This window comes from Salvia hispanica, chromosome 3 (assembly GCF_023119035.1).
Source record: "Salvia hispanica cultivar TCC Black 2014 chromosome 3, UniMelb_Shisp_WGS_1.0, whole genome shotgun sequence".
In the NCBI taxonomy this organism is placed as follows: Eukaryota; Viridiplantae; Streptophyta; class Magnoliopsida; order Lamiales; family Lamiaceae; genus Salvia; species Salvia hispanica.
This window is the reverse complement of record NC_062967.1, coordinates 11,370,719-11,382,648: the sequence shown is the minus strand read 5'-3', so window position 1 is coordinate 11,382,648 and position 11,930 is coordinate 11,370,719. Positions and strand designations below refer to the sequence as shown.

The 11,930-nt window shown below is 36.0% G+C and overlaps 2 protein-coding genes and 1 pseudogene across 3 annotated transcripts; 1 reads left to right on the top strand and 2 right to left on the bottom strand.

The window, feature by feature from the left end:
• The first annotated feature begins 13 nt into the window (after positions 1-13).
• On the top strand, positions 14-1,209 carry LOC125214311. Of its 2 annotated transcripts, XM_048115268.1 has the most exons (3): positions 14-313; positions 479-814; positions 874-1,209. In XM_048115268.1, exons 2-3 carry the CDS (start codon positions 503-505, stop codon positions 1,039-1,041), a joined length of 480 nt encoding a protein of 159 aa, XP_047971225.1. In that variant the 5' UTR covers positions 14-313; positions 479-502; the 3' UTR covers positions 1,042-1,209. The 2 variants fall into 2 exon arrangements, with proteins under 2 accessions (XP_047971225.1, XP_047971226.1); XM_048115269.1 differs by having other exon boundaries at positions 14-814; positions 877-1,209.
• A 1,822-nt stretch (positions 1,210-3,031) lies between these two features.
• LOC125213215 lies at positions 3,032-6,314 on the bottom strand (annotated as a pseudogene).
• Positions 6,315-6,802: 488 nt separating this feature from the next.
• On the bottom strand, positions 6,803-9,565 carry LOC125213214 (uncharacterized protein At2g27730, mitochondrial-like). The gene is made up of 4 exons (XM_048113628.1): positions 9,444-9,565; positions 7,904-8,022; positions 7,372-7,410; positions 6,803-7,173 (listed from the first exon to the last, which is right to left on the bottom strand). Exons 2-4 carry the CDS (start codon positions 8,003-8,005, stop codon positions 6,982-6,984), a joined length of 333 nt encoding a protein of 110 aa, XP_047969585.1. The 5' UTR covers positions 8,006-8,022; positions 9,444-9,565; the 3' UTR covers positions 6,803-6,981.
• Between the last annotated feature and the right edge of the window lie 2,365 nt (positions 9,566-11,930).

Here is an 11,930-nt window from a genome sequence, read left to right as displayed (position 1 = left end):
CTTAGAAAATTGAGATATCCTCTGTTACCATATGTAAATGACAATGTTTATGATTTTGATGATCTGGATATCTCAATTTTTCGAGTAAATAAAATATATACGGGTCGAAATGGCATGCAGCTGCAAACTAGAATTTTGGTGGTCGAACTTTGACAAGTACATGGAGGAGGCTTAAAGAGTGTATGAATTGAGGTCTGAGGTGAAAGTCCCGAAACAGAAAATGGTGAAGGATGAGAAGAAGAAGAAGAAGAAGAAGAAGAGTTGAACTGTACAGAAAATGGAAAAAATATAAAAAGAAGCAGCAAAAAAGCAGGTGTGTGTTGTGTTCTCTCTGCTATGAAGTAGTAACATTTTATGAATACTAGAGCTGTCTTATTTGCATGATTCAAAAATAAAGAGGTGGCAATGTGGCATTGACATTGATGCAAACAAGACTTAATTAGCTGGTGCCTACCTATGGTGTTGCTGTTATTTGCAGGTACTGCTGTTGCTCTTCTCCTCCATGGATGGTCTCGACGTCGGCGTCCTCCTCGTCGGAGTGAACGACGTGCACCTTGAGCCGCCCGTTCTCGCGGCAGGCGTGCAGGAACTCCTGTGTCGAGATTCTGATCTCCGTCAGAATAAACCTCCCATTTTGCCTTACGGGCTGCAAGCACCTCTTCCCCATGCAAGATATGGGTGGCGGAAACCCCCCGTAGTTCCTCTTCGACCTCCTTGCCGGATTCCTCATCTCGTCCTCATCCGACGACAGGGAGGACGCGGGAGAGAGCGTGAAGAGAGGGGAACGCGGGGTTGTAGGATCTGGATCCTTGAGGTATGGCTGACCAAATATCTCTGTAAAGGAATGGTGATGGTGATTGTTGTCTCCTGCAGCAGCCTTCATGGATTGGATGTGTTTCCATGAATCGAGGAATGATGGATTTTCAGGCAATGGCATCTCAAACAACTGCTGTAGGCCGCCGCATGTTGCCATTTCATTTGCTTTTTCTTGGCTATAATCTAGAGATTGGTGATGGTGATGGTGGTTTGGTGTTGGTGTGAAGCTTTTCCCGACCCCATTAAAGAATAATGAGAAATGGGAGAAGGGGTGAAATATGAAAGAGAATACTAAATTCTGGTGAGCATTATGTGGGGTATGGGCAATGAAGGAGAGATCGGAGATGGATGTGTTGATGAATTCAAATATTGGCACTTCAAATGCGGCCTGCCTCTCATTTTCTCCACAAAAACCTATGTTTTATCAGATCATGGATTAACCTAACCCACTTCACTTTTGACTCATTTTTATCCAACTAAATACCATATCACGCCACCGTAATTCCTGTTAATATCCCAACCCTTGTAAAAATAAGGAGTAAATGGTCGATTTTTTCTCATTGTTTGGATTATTTAAATAAAGGGTAAATGATTGATTTTGTCTAATTATTTGGGTCGTTTAAATGAGGGGTAAATGGTTGATTTTGTCCAATCATTTGGATTGTATATCTGAAAATATCCTACTCCCCCCGTTCCATAGTAATAGAGTCATTTTGTCATTGAGAGAGGCCTTGAGAGATGGGCTCCTGTTAGAACAGTGGGTTGAAGGCCTCCTCTCTAACGGGCCGCTGTGTACCCTGATTGAACCCCTTCACAAACTGTCGGGCCGGGGTGTGGGGGCGGCCAGGGTGACCGCATCACCTTTTTTGCTACAAGAGTCATTTTGCATACGTTCCACAGTAATAGTGTCATTTTCCTTTTTAGTAAAAGTCAACACATTTTTCCACACCTACTTTATTCTCTCTTACTTTTTTCTCTTTTCATCTCTCTACCTTTTTCATTTTCCACTTTATTCTCCCTTTACTTAACTCACCTAACACAATTTTTCTTAATCTCCGTGCTAAAAAGAAACGCCTTCATTACAATGCCATGCAAAAGTTTCCTAGTGCCAGAATATTGACGTAAAATGCCATGCAAAAGTTTCCTAGTGCCAGAATATTGACATAATAATCGAAATCACACGTCGATTAAGTTATCGATGTGTAATTTTGGGTAGACTTAATCGATGTGTAATTTTAGGTAATCAACATATGATTAAGCTAATTGACATGTAATTTCGGCTCTTAGGTTGATATTATAACTACTAGAAACGTTTTGCAGGATATTTTATTCAAAAAAATGGAAAGATGGATAGTAATTGGTAAAAATATAAAGTAACGGTAGAATATTTTTGGGTAAGCATCCTAAATGATGGAATAAAATCGACTATTTATCCAAAAATATACAGTAGATACAAACGTTGTACATGTATTCTAAAAAGATTGAGAATTTCTCAAACTAAGTTGCACGATGCATTAGTCGATGGTACAAAGCAATCAAACATGCCAACTTCTCAAAATTGCAATTGGCTTCACGAATTTCATTTCATCGAACTGCAAGTCATTAGATGAATTCAATATCATAGCATCAAACATTACTTTTCTGTCTCACAAAATGGCATCGCCCTAAATTTCAAAGCTAAACTTAATTTACTGAATACTAAATCATCATTATAAAATACGAGACATTAGAGAAAAGCAGGTATAATTTGAACTAAAATCTAATATTCACCCTAAATTTGGTCCATCCAAATAGTAGTCGAAACCCATTGATTTTGGACTTATATGACGCAAATCATCCAATCATACACTCTCAAAAGTCAAACCATATGTAATCTTCAAATCCACATTTGAAAAAAAAAAATCATCTCTAATTATTCATCTCTAAAAAAATTCGAATCATACATACTTGAAATTATAAAAATGAAGATTACTCCTAATTGAGAGCAATGAAGATTATTGTATAAAATCTCAAATTACACGATTAATCGATTATATCATAAAATTGCACGATTATATCATGAAGTAAGTTTGTGATATAATTAACTATATTTTTGAAATTTACAGAAAAACTAAAAAATGTTCAAAGTTCATAATTTTTACAGCTATCCTCCCTTTATTGTAATAGCGTGAATGGTTTTTGAGTAATCAGATAATTTCTTTTAGTAGAAGGTAAATAATTCGAATATTAAGGTATATTATATCCCCCAAGAGGAGCACAGAATAATTAACAAGAACTAAATAGTTAGTACTATTTTTAAAGCAAACACAATTTAGAGATAGATGAGTGAAGAGTGTTGGTCTTTTGACTCTAACGCCAACCTTCAAACCATTCAGTCATTGAGTTAATACGGCTCAAGTTGCTGCTTTCTTTACCCTTCATCTCCATCATCTTCTTCATACCCGAACCTGCCGCAGCTTCACTTGTCGGCTCAGACTTCCTCGTGCTCTCTCCAGCCCGATTCTGAACAACTACTCCATGGCCTCGAGGAGTTCCACAAGTGACGCTTTCTTCAGACTCTTCGCTGCAAGATGAATAGCTGTGATAATCCTCATCACTGACATTCTCCACTTGGCTCGTCTCCCAGTCAGTGTCTGAACCAGGATCCTCTGCCACGAAATCGTGTACTGTCTCTTCAGTTGATTCAGCCCAACTGTCATGATACATCGTTGAAGAGCTCTGGTTCCCGTTGTTGCCAGGAGACTCCATGTGGGGAATAGAAGTTGGCTCTATAACCGACTCTTCCCTTTCTCGTAGGGTCTTCTCTATGAGAGTCTTTAAGAATTTGATAACTTGCACAGCATACATCAAAGCTGTCAACGGGTCAGCCATCTGTAACCAACCCCAACTGTATTAGAAAGCAAAACAGAAAATTTTTGTAGAGAGGTGATAATAAGCAGGCCATATATAACCCTTTTTCGTTTCTTTTTCCAAACTTCAAATAGCACTGATCACCAATCTCTTGCAAGGGAGTCATTTATCAAGATTAACCTGAATGCTACACTTAATGGGTTTATAGAAAGGCAAAAACTTGTGTGCATACGGATGTACCATGCATACACCTCGATTATGGTTTATTGGGTCAACATACTGACTAAACTCAAAAATTTCTGGTATGAGGCATCAAAGTTGTTGGAAACTGAATGCTGAGTTACCTGTGTCATGTTAGGAGCGAATACCATAGCGATGTTGTGAGAATTCATTTTATTAAAAAGTTCCTGCTGGACTACATCTGCCATTAGGTTGATTGCCCAATCCAAAAGAGCAGCTTCTGTTGGTGGTAGAAGCCTTATAAGCGCATCACAGTCGTCTTCCGACTGGCATTGCATCACCTGCTTGAACTCATATTGGCCAAAGTGGAAAAGAAGAAAATGGTAGGGAGATTCGGCATGGTGCTCACTGAACCTCCGTAATATCTAACAAGTCGAGTCTTATGTCGGTCATATAGAACACCAACACATAGAAAAAGGGCTGAAGAAACCAGTCCATGACTTGACATCGGTAGAATGCTACCTCCAATTCCCTGTCTACAGCCTGTAAGTTACCTTGATTAGGCCTGCCAAGCAGTGTACATCAGTCCCTTCGGGAACTACACCCCTGTTTAGTTGGTCCCTGACAAACTCCTCCTGGCTGTTTCCGGCAGTTATTCTGAAAATACCTTCGGCCTGCAAACAAAATTGTGAAGACTGTGAGAGTCTGGTAGATCAATACAAACAAATAATCACTGGATATGGCAGCCTGAAGCCTGCAGCTTTTGGGCATAAGAAAGTAAATGATAATGCACCTGAAGGCCATGTCGAGAATACATATGCCTTTGCATAAGCAAGAGGATAGTAGGAATACTATTGCCTCGATGATCATAAGATAGCTGCATTGACTCTGTAGAAACTCCAAACACAGTTGCACTGTCCAGTCCACAGATACCCATATCAGAAGTCCAGTGAAGAAGGAGAAGGATAGCAACAAAATAAAAGATAAGTCGACACAAGCATTTTATAGAAAGTATGTCAAGTAATATCCGGGATCTAGAATTCCAACCAAAAGAATGCAGATAATAGACAACCATAACAAATTATGAAATGTAACTAAACACCACACATATTCATCGCTAAATCTATCCATTTTAATGCTCCGTGTAACACAAAATTAGAACCGAAAATGTCAACAACAGCAAGAGATCAATTTGTGTTCCACATAAGAAACACCCCATCAGATAAAACTTGAGCGCTTAATTACATACCTAACTGAGAGTGAAGTTTCATTAATTGACATGGGGAGGAATGAATGACCATCATCAAACAATTCCTATTTATAAACTGCTTTCTCAGCAACTAGAGTTATTTACTAAGACATCTACAATAACACAAATAGGTTGCCTAAATCATTCTAAATAGGAACCATTTCCATCTTAGTTATTGGATTAGTAACATAAGCAATAAGTGTCAATACTCAACCTAATCAGATTAGTTAAACGATAACTAAAAAGATCATAACGGCCAAAAATAAATTACACCAAATGGCTAGTTAAATAAAATCATTCAAATAGAGCAAAATCAGACACACAAGAAACAGTCCAACAAGCATTGTAGCAATTTACCCTAAATTCACCATAATGACAGTTTTTCAAACCATTTCCACTGTATAATGTAGTACAGTAATAGCCAACAAGCAGTGTAGCAATTGAATAAGCAAAGCATGATTAGTAGTAGTATATACCTAGCACTTGGAGCCCTCCTGGGAACCTCAGGTTCGAACTCAACAGGCAAGCCCAAGAAACCATCAAACCTATCAAAAGTGACATGATTAACATGCTGTACATCGGTTGGCCAGCCGATCTCCATACCGCCGGCGGTTGAGAAGCCATCGGTTCCGGTCTTGCAAGTCACCCAAAAGCTCTTCCTAAACAGAGCAACCAACAATGCCAAAACGGAAAGCTGATCCCTCCTCTCATTATCCCTCTTTTCCCTCACTTCCTCCTCCTCTCTCATCCTAGCACCCACCTCATCGCCCCCATACGGCTGAAACAGAGCGTGATTGTGATTGTGCGTGGGCGTGGAAATCGAAGGGGAGGATGAAGAAGAGGGCGACTGCAGCACTTCTGTCATAGTAAACAGAAAAAAGAAGGAGAAAAGTTGAATAGCTCTATCCCTCAAGATTCGGTTTTTCGATCAAGAAACGAAGTGGGTTGTTTGTGTTGAGCAGGGGAAAGTGAATGTGTGAAATTAGGTTGGAAGAAAGATGCAGCCATGCAAGAAAATGGGGGTGAATTGGATTGGAAAGAAGGATTTTGGGGAGGGGTGAAATTGAATTGAATTGAAGGAGTGGGATTAAAGGAATGGTATAGCGGGAGACGTGGGAATCACAAAAGGGATCTTGAAGACTTGGTGGATGGCACTGAGTTAGATTTTGCATTCAAGTATGTGGCTGTGTTGGCGTTTCAATCGTCACTCTCTCCCTAGTCACTAATCTCTCTCTCTCTCAATCACTTAATAGGTGCTGCATTTACTGGTAGATTTAAATAATTATATACAGTATACGTTAATTACTAGTACAATTTAGGGTAAGTTGAACATTTTATTTTGAAATTATTAAATATTTGTAACAGCAATCATATAACTTTAGACTGAATATATGCAATTAAAATGGAAGGCTTCTAACAAAATGGTCAAAGGCTTCAATTATTCCTCCTCTCGAGCTATCTACAAATCAGTATCGAAATAATCATTTGTTTTGCCGGTGGAAATAGTCCCGGTCTTTTTATGACTGTCCGACGAAAACTCAAGCTTAAAGATCTTTTGGTCTATATGGTGAGACCAGATAGTATGCGCAATCCAGAGCAAACCAATCAAGCTCTGCCACATCACTTATGCAATCGCCTAAAATGAGTGGCCGTGGGCATTTTGCTAAATTCGAAAACAATATGTTGCATACAAATTTTAGCTTGGAATGAGCACAATAAAGATTAAAGCAATCTCATTTTTAGCTAAAACCAAAGTGTTGCAAGCAGGCAGCAGAAGAGCCGAATTATCATATTTCGGAGTTACTTATGATTTATAAAACAAAATGCAATGGAGTTAGTTTCCTATTATTTCGCCAACATACTGCTTTCACTCTCCTCATATCTTCTCAGTCCTGCACTTCAACAGCTTTCTTCCTTGAACCCAGGTACCATCCAACAGCAGCCAAAGCGGTACCGATGCCAACAACAACACCGTAGTTTCTGTGCTTGTCAGTTGAAACATTAGGAGTTTCAGAGGTGCCGCTGCTGCTGCTGCCGCCGCTTGGTTTAGCATCAGCTACGGACCCTGATGCTGGGCCCTAAGAGAAATCACAACGCATGATGAGTTGGATATTGTTATTCACAACTCACAAGAAACAAAGATGTGAGTGTGTGTGGTGTTTCACAGGATCAAAAGAAACTATCGAACTATCTTAATCATGGCGAGGGAACGTCTAATAGTATTAAAAAAATTAAGAACAAACTTAGTTAACTTTGTGCAATGTAGATATGTCTACCTTCTGAGCAAGCTTCTCCAGCTTCTCTTGTTCCATTTTCTGCAAAAAATTGAAAAGTTTCGTAGTAAGCAAGATCGTTAAAAAAACTTATTGAATCACAGTCATACCGTGTATAAGCAAGCATCCACTCAAAAAAAAAGACCACAAGTAACCACGGCAGTAGGAAATCAGATTCATAAGAAGCAAACCATATGTTCTAGGTTTAAGCTATAAGGCAGTAGGATTCAAATTACATGACTTTTAGTCACAATTTAACCCACTCCATCATCAACTAGCCCACTGCTTGGGAACAATGTGAACTATGCTCTCATATAGTCATATTCAATACCTAATGTAATTTCAGCTCTGTGGTTAACCTTACTCTATGGTGAAAGTGTACATTTGGAATCTAAAGCTTCTAACAAGTTGTTTAGTTTCTTGACAAGAGAGCTGAGAAAGATGAGCTAAACGCAACTTGCCATGAAAAACAGCCACTAGAGAATATGCTGGCCAAGCCTACATCTAAATATGTGATACCCAAAAAAAAGTTCACCTTAATGTAGATATTTTCAGCAGCCTTCTCCTCCTCACTGAGGACTTTGCCACTGCTTGATAGCCTGCGCGAGATGTATCTAGCAGCCATTCTAGTCGCCATGGAGACACAATTTTTTCCTGTCAACATAAAAATTTTGGTCAAACCCACAATGTGACAGATCTGTTTATTAACAATATAGTATCTTAGATCTTTTCAGTCAGTAAGGTGCATATATTTCTGAACTACAAAACCAGACCAAAATTGCATGCTCAACAGAATACACAGAAAGGTTTCAGTTCAACCTGTTTTCTTCTGTCAAATACATGGCCTGTGTCAGCAAAAGGAGGTTCAAACTGTCCTAACTAAATAATCCAGTGTTGTAAATGCATTTTAACTAAAGAATTATAGCATTGACATAATTTTTTGTCAATTTTTAGCACTATGCACAATTAGCCCAAACTGCTGCAGCTCACATACTATTGCATAGTATTGGCATTTGAAAGCCTCGTCTTTACACACCATTCAGTTAAGACAACAGTCACAGAAAAATTAGGCGATATAGTACTCTTAAGTTCAGAACTGAGTAATTAAAAAAACAAGGCAGACACAGCTGTTTGTCCCTTTTCAGAAATTTCTCCATTCACAAGATAGATAGCTGTTGGTGAAAAGTTTTCAGGAAAAGCTTATAAACCAGCAAAACATGTGTCAAAGAAAAAGAGGAAAAACTAGTACTACTAGTATGTAGTGGGATAGTCAACGGTACATGTGTAGTTGTGTCCAGACCACAGAAAGACCATATCCTAATTTCCAATGAACCCATCAATAGGATCAAAAGATTCAACTCACAATAGTCAGAAGCATTCAACAGCAATGAAATGGAGATAAATTCAACCTTTCTAGCTCATTTAGAACAAACCAAATACAAAATGCATCAACAAACCATTAAAACATTATGCTCTTCAAAAGCAACTCCATCACATCACATGATCAAAGTTAACTTAACAGGAAAGATAGATCAACCACCACTCATGATTCATTATGACACTTGAAAACTCCATCAAATTGAAAAGAAAATCACCAATACATAAGAAAAAAACTGCCGAGAGAATCCTCTGAATTTCACAAAAAGTAAATTCCAACATAATATTGATGCACACAAAATATGTATAGGTAGGCATCAGATGCCGCCTTGTAATCTGAGTATAACACAATAACATCAAGTAACAAAAATACTGCAAATGAAATGGAAACAGTGTGCATGTTACTTTGAAACGAAATACAAATTACATCTTATACCACGACACCTCAAACTCAGAGCCAAATAACCAAATTATTTCAAAATTAAGGAAACTACAATGCAGAAAATGTAAATGACGATCAAGAGAAGATGAGTGTCATACAAATCGGCGTCGGTAAACATAACACAAGCACCGCCTAGAATTCGAAAATTACACACACAAAAAATGTAGCGATTAAAACAGAAAAGAGCTTCGCAGCTGGAGTGAATCTGGATAACGCATAGATAAGGATAAATGCATGTGATTTCGTGTGTAAATACCTAAAATGCAGAGAGATTGAAGAGAGAGATTCAGAATGATGATTTTTTTCTCCAGGTGTGGTATGTGTTGTGTTGAAAGATCGGAGATTCAGAATGCCTTTTTAAATTAAAAATGAAAAAAAAAAAAAAACCGAGCAAATAAAGAGCTTACTTTCTTAATTCTTGAATATGGGCCAAAGAGTAAGCCCGTATGGTTTAGGCCCATTAACATATAGTATAAATTATTTTTAGGACTTGCATTTTTATTACTCCTATTAGGAAATGAAAATATTAAGAAAAAGTTAGACATAAATTTGACAACAGAAAACATTCCATAATGACTTAATATGAAGCAAATGGTTTACTCCAATAAACATCAGTAATACTCAGTAATTTCCATTTTAAAAAATTAAAAAATGAGTGCCCTCGTATAATACTCAGTAATTTCCAATTTAAAATTAATTAGTGATAGGAGGAAGGATCCAATAAAGTTATAGTGATTTAAGTTCTCTCGTTAGATCGAAATGGGATAATTGTATTTGATTTATAGTTTCATTTTTGTTCAAATATATTGTTTGATCAGTTAATTTTGACCCACAATTAGCAATCTGTTCTGATACTATGATAGAAATCAATAGAGTTCTATCCTAAAACCAATTTATGGTAGGAGGAAAGATCGATAAGACTTGTATAGTGGTTTTAATTCTCTATTTAGACCGATGTGGAATAATTATACTCCTTCCGTCTGCTATTAACTGTCACACTTTGATCCGACAAAGATTTGAAGAAATGTAATAGAAAGTGGATTGAACAAGTTAGTAGAATGTGAGCTCTACTTTTATATACTCACTCCGTTCCATTATACGAAACATTTGGTTTCGGTACGAGAATTATGTAGTGTTGCTTTGTGGGTTATTGAAGAGAGAGTAAGTTACAGAGAGGAAAAAGTAGAGATAATATTGTTTCCATTTGAGGAAATGTTTCATTTTTAATTGGAGATAACACAAGAAGAAAAATGTTTTATTTTTAATGAAAAATAGAGAATATTAATTTTACAATAAAATGTGAGTGAAATGAATTAGTAGAGTTCAGGGTCAATTATTATAAAAACTAGTATCACACCCGTGCTATGCACGGTCCACTTTGTTCTCCTCAAATATGAAATATTTTTTTTAAATAATAAAATTATATGAAGTCTACAATTATAATGTATTTAATAATAAATATAAATAATACATTTGATTAAAGTAGTGAATTCTATTAAAATAAAGTTGTGATACACAAATGATGAGTTTATAATAATTTGTGTCACAAATTTGAGATGATAAAATTTTATTATATAATGATAATGTTGAAAACTGTACGTAAATATAGAAAAACATATATATGGATATAGCAAGTTTGAAAAAAAAATAATGTACATTTCCATATTTTAAATAAATATGACCATAGGGGTGTGATTCGTTGCTAACTTTTGTTAAGTTTGCTAACTTGCGTTACATCAATGCAATGTATTAAAAATGTCAATACGATGATACTGAAATGTCACCATAACCTTAAGTTGATAATTTAATACATTATGTTGACATTGACATTTAAATGGCAACACAGTTTATTAAAATGTCAACACAAATATGTGTCGACATTTTAATGTGATCATGTTGAGATTAAGCTAAAATATAGATATGTGGAAAATAATAATATTGTACATTATTTTTGTAAAATGGAAAAATGACTCTGATCGCGAGATTAAAACATAAAGTAAATTTACATCACACAAAACAAAAAAAACTAAAGAATGTATATTACCACTTCTCCTAATGAGATTTAAGATATTGTTAATCAAAACCTATAATTTAATATTGCACTGGTGAGACACTTCCTAGTCGAGCTTCATTTCATTGCAATATAGTGACCCTATACACTAAAAACCTAAACCTTGAAACCTAAATCCTAAACCCTTAACTTTAAAATATACTCATCATGACCAACAAATGAATCCAAATATCAATAAAATTCTCTCTCCGTCCCAGTAATGATAGAACAGTGTAAAATATTGTGCCACTAAAGTTGCAAGTCAACCAACGTTTAGTTCACTTTTACTAATCAAATAAAACATTGAAATTCAATTTTATTGTAGTAGGAAAAAAGCTCAAAACATGTACAATATTATTTAAATATTTAAATACCATTATTCCCATTACATTATTGATTATGCGTTTAATTATTTAAATATCATTATTTTCATTAATCTCATCAATTCCATAAATTAAAAATTAAATTGGCACTCATTAATATTATTAGCTGTCAATCAATCAACAATTCACCTATTAATTTCATAAATTTTATGCATCTAATTTTATAATAGTTTTTAAATATCATATTTATGTTAAACAGCTAAGCTAACTCCTTAATAATTCTTTCAAGCCCATAATATATATCCAACTACAACAACTTCATAAAGTAATAATTTAACACAATTTGTTTATTAATTGTTTTTATATATTA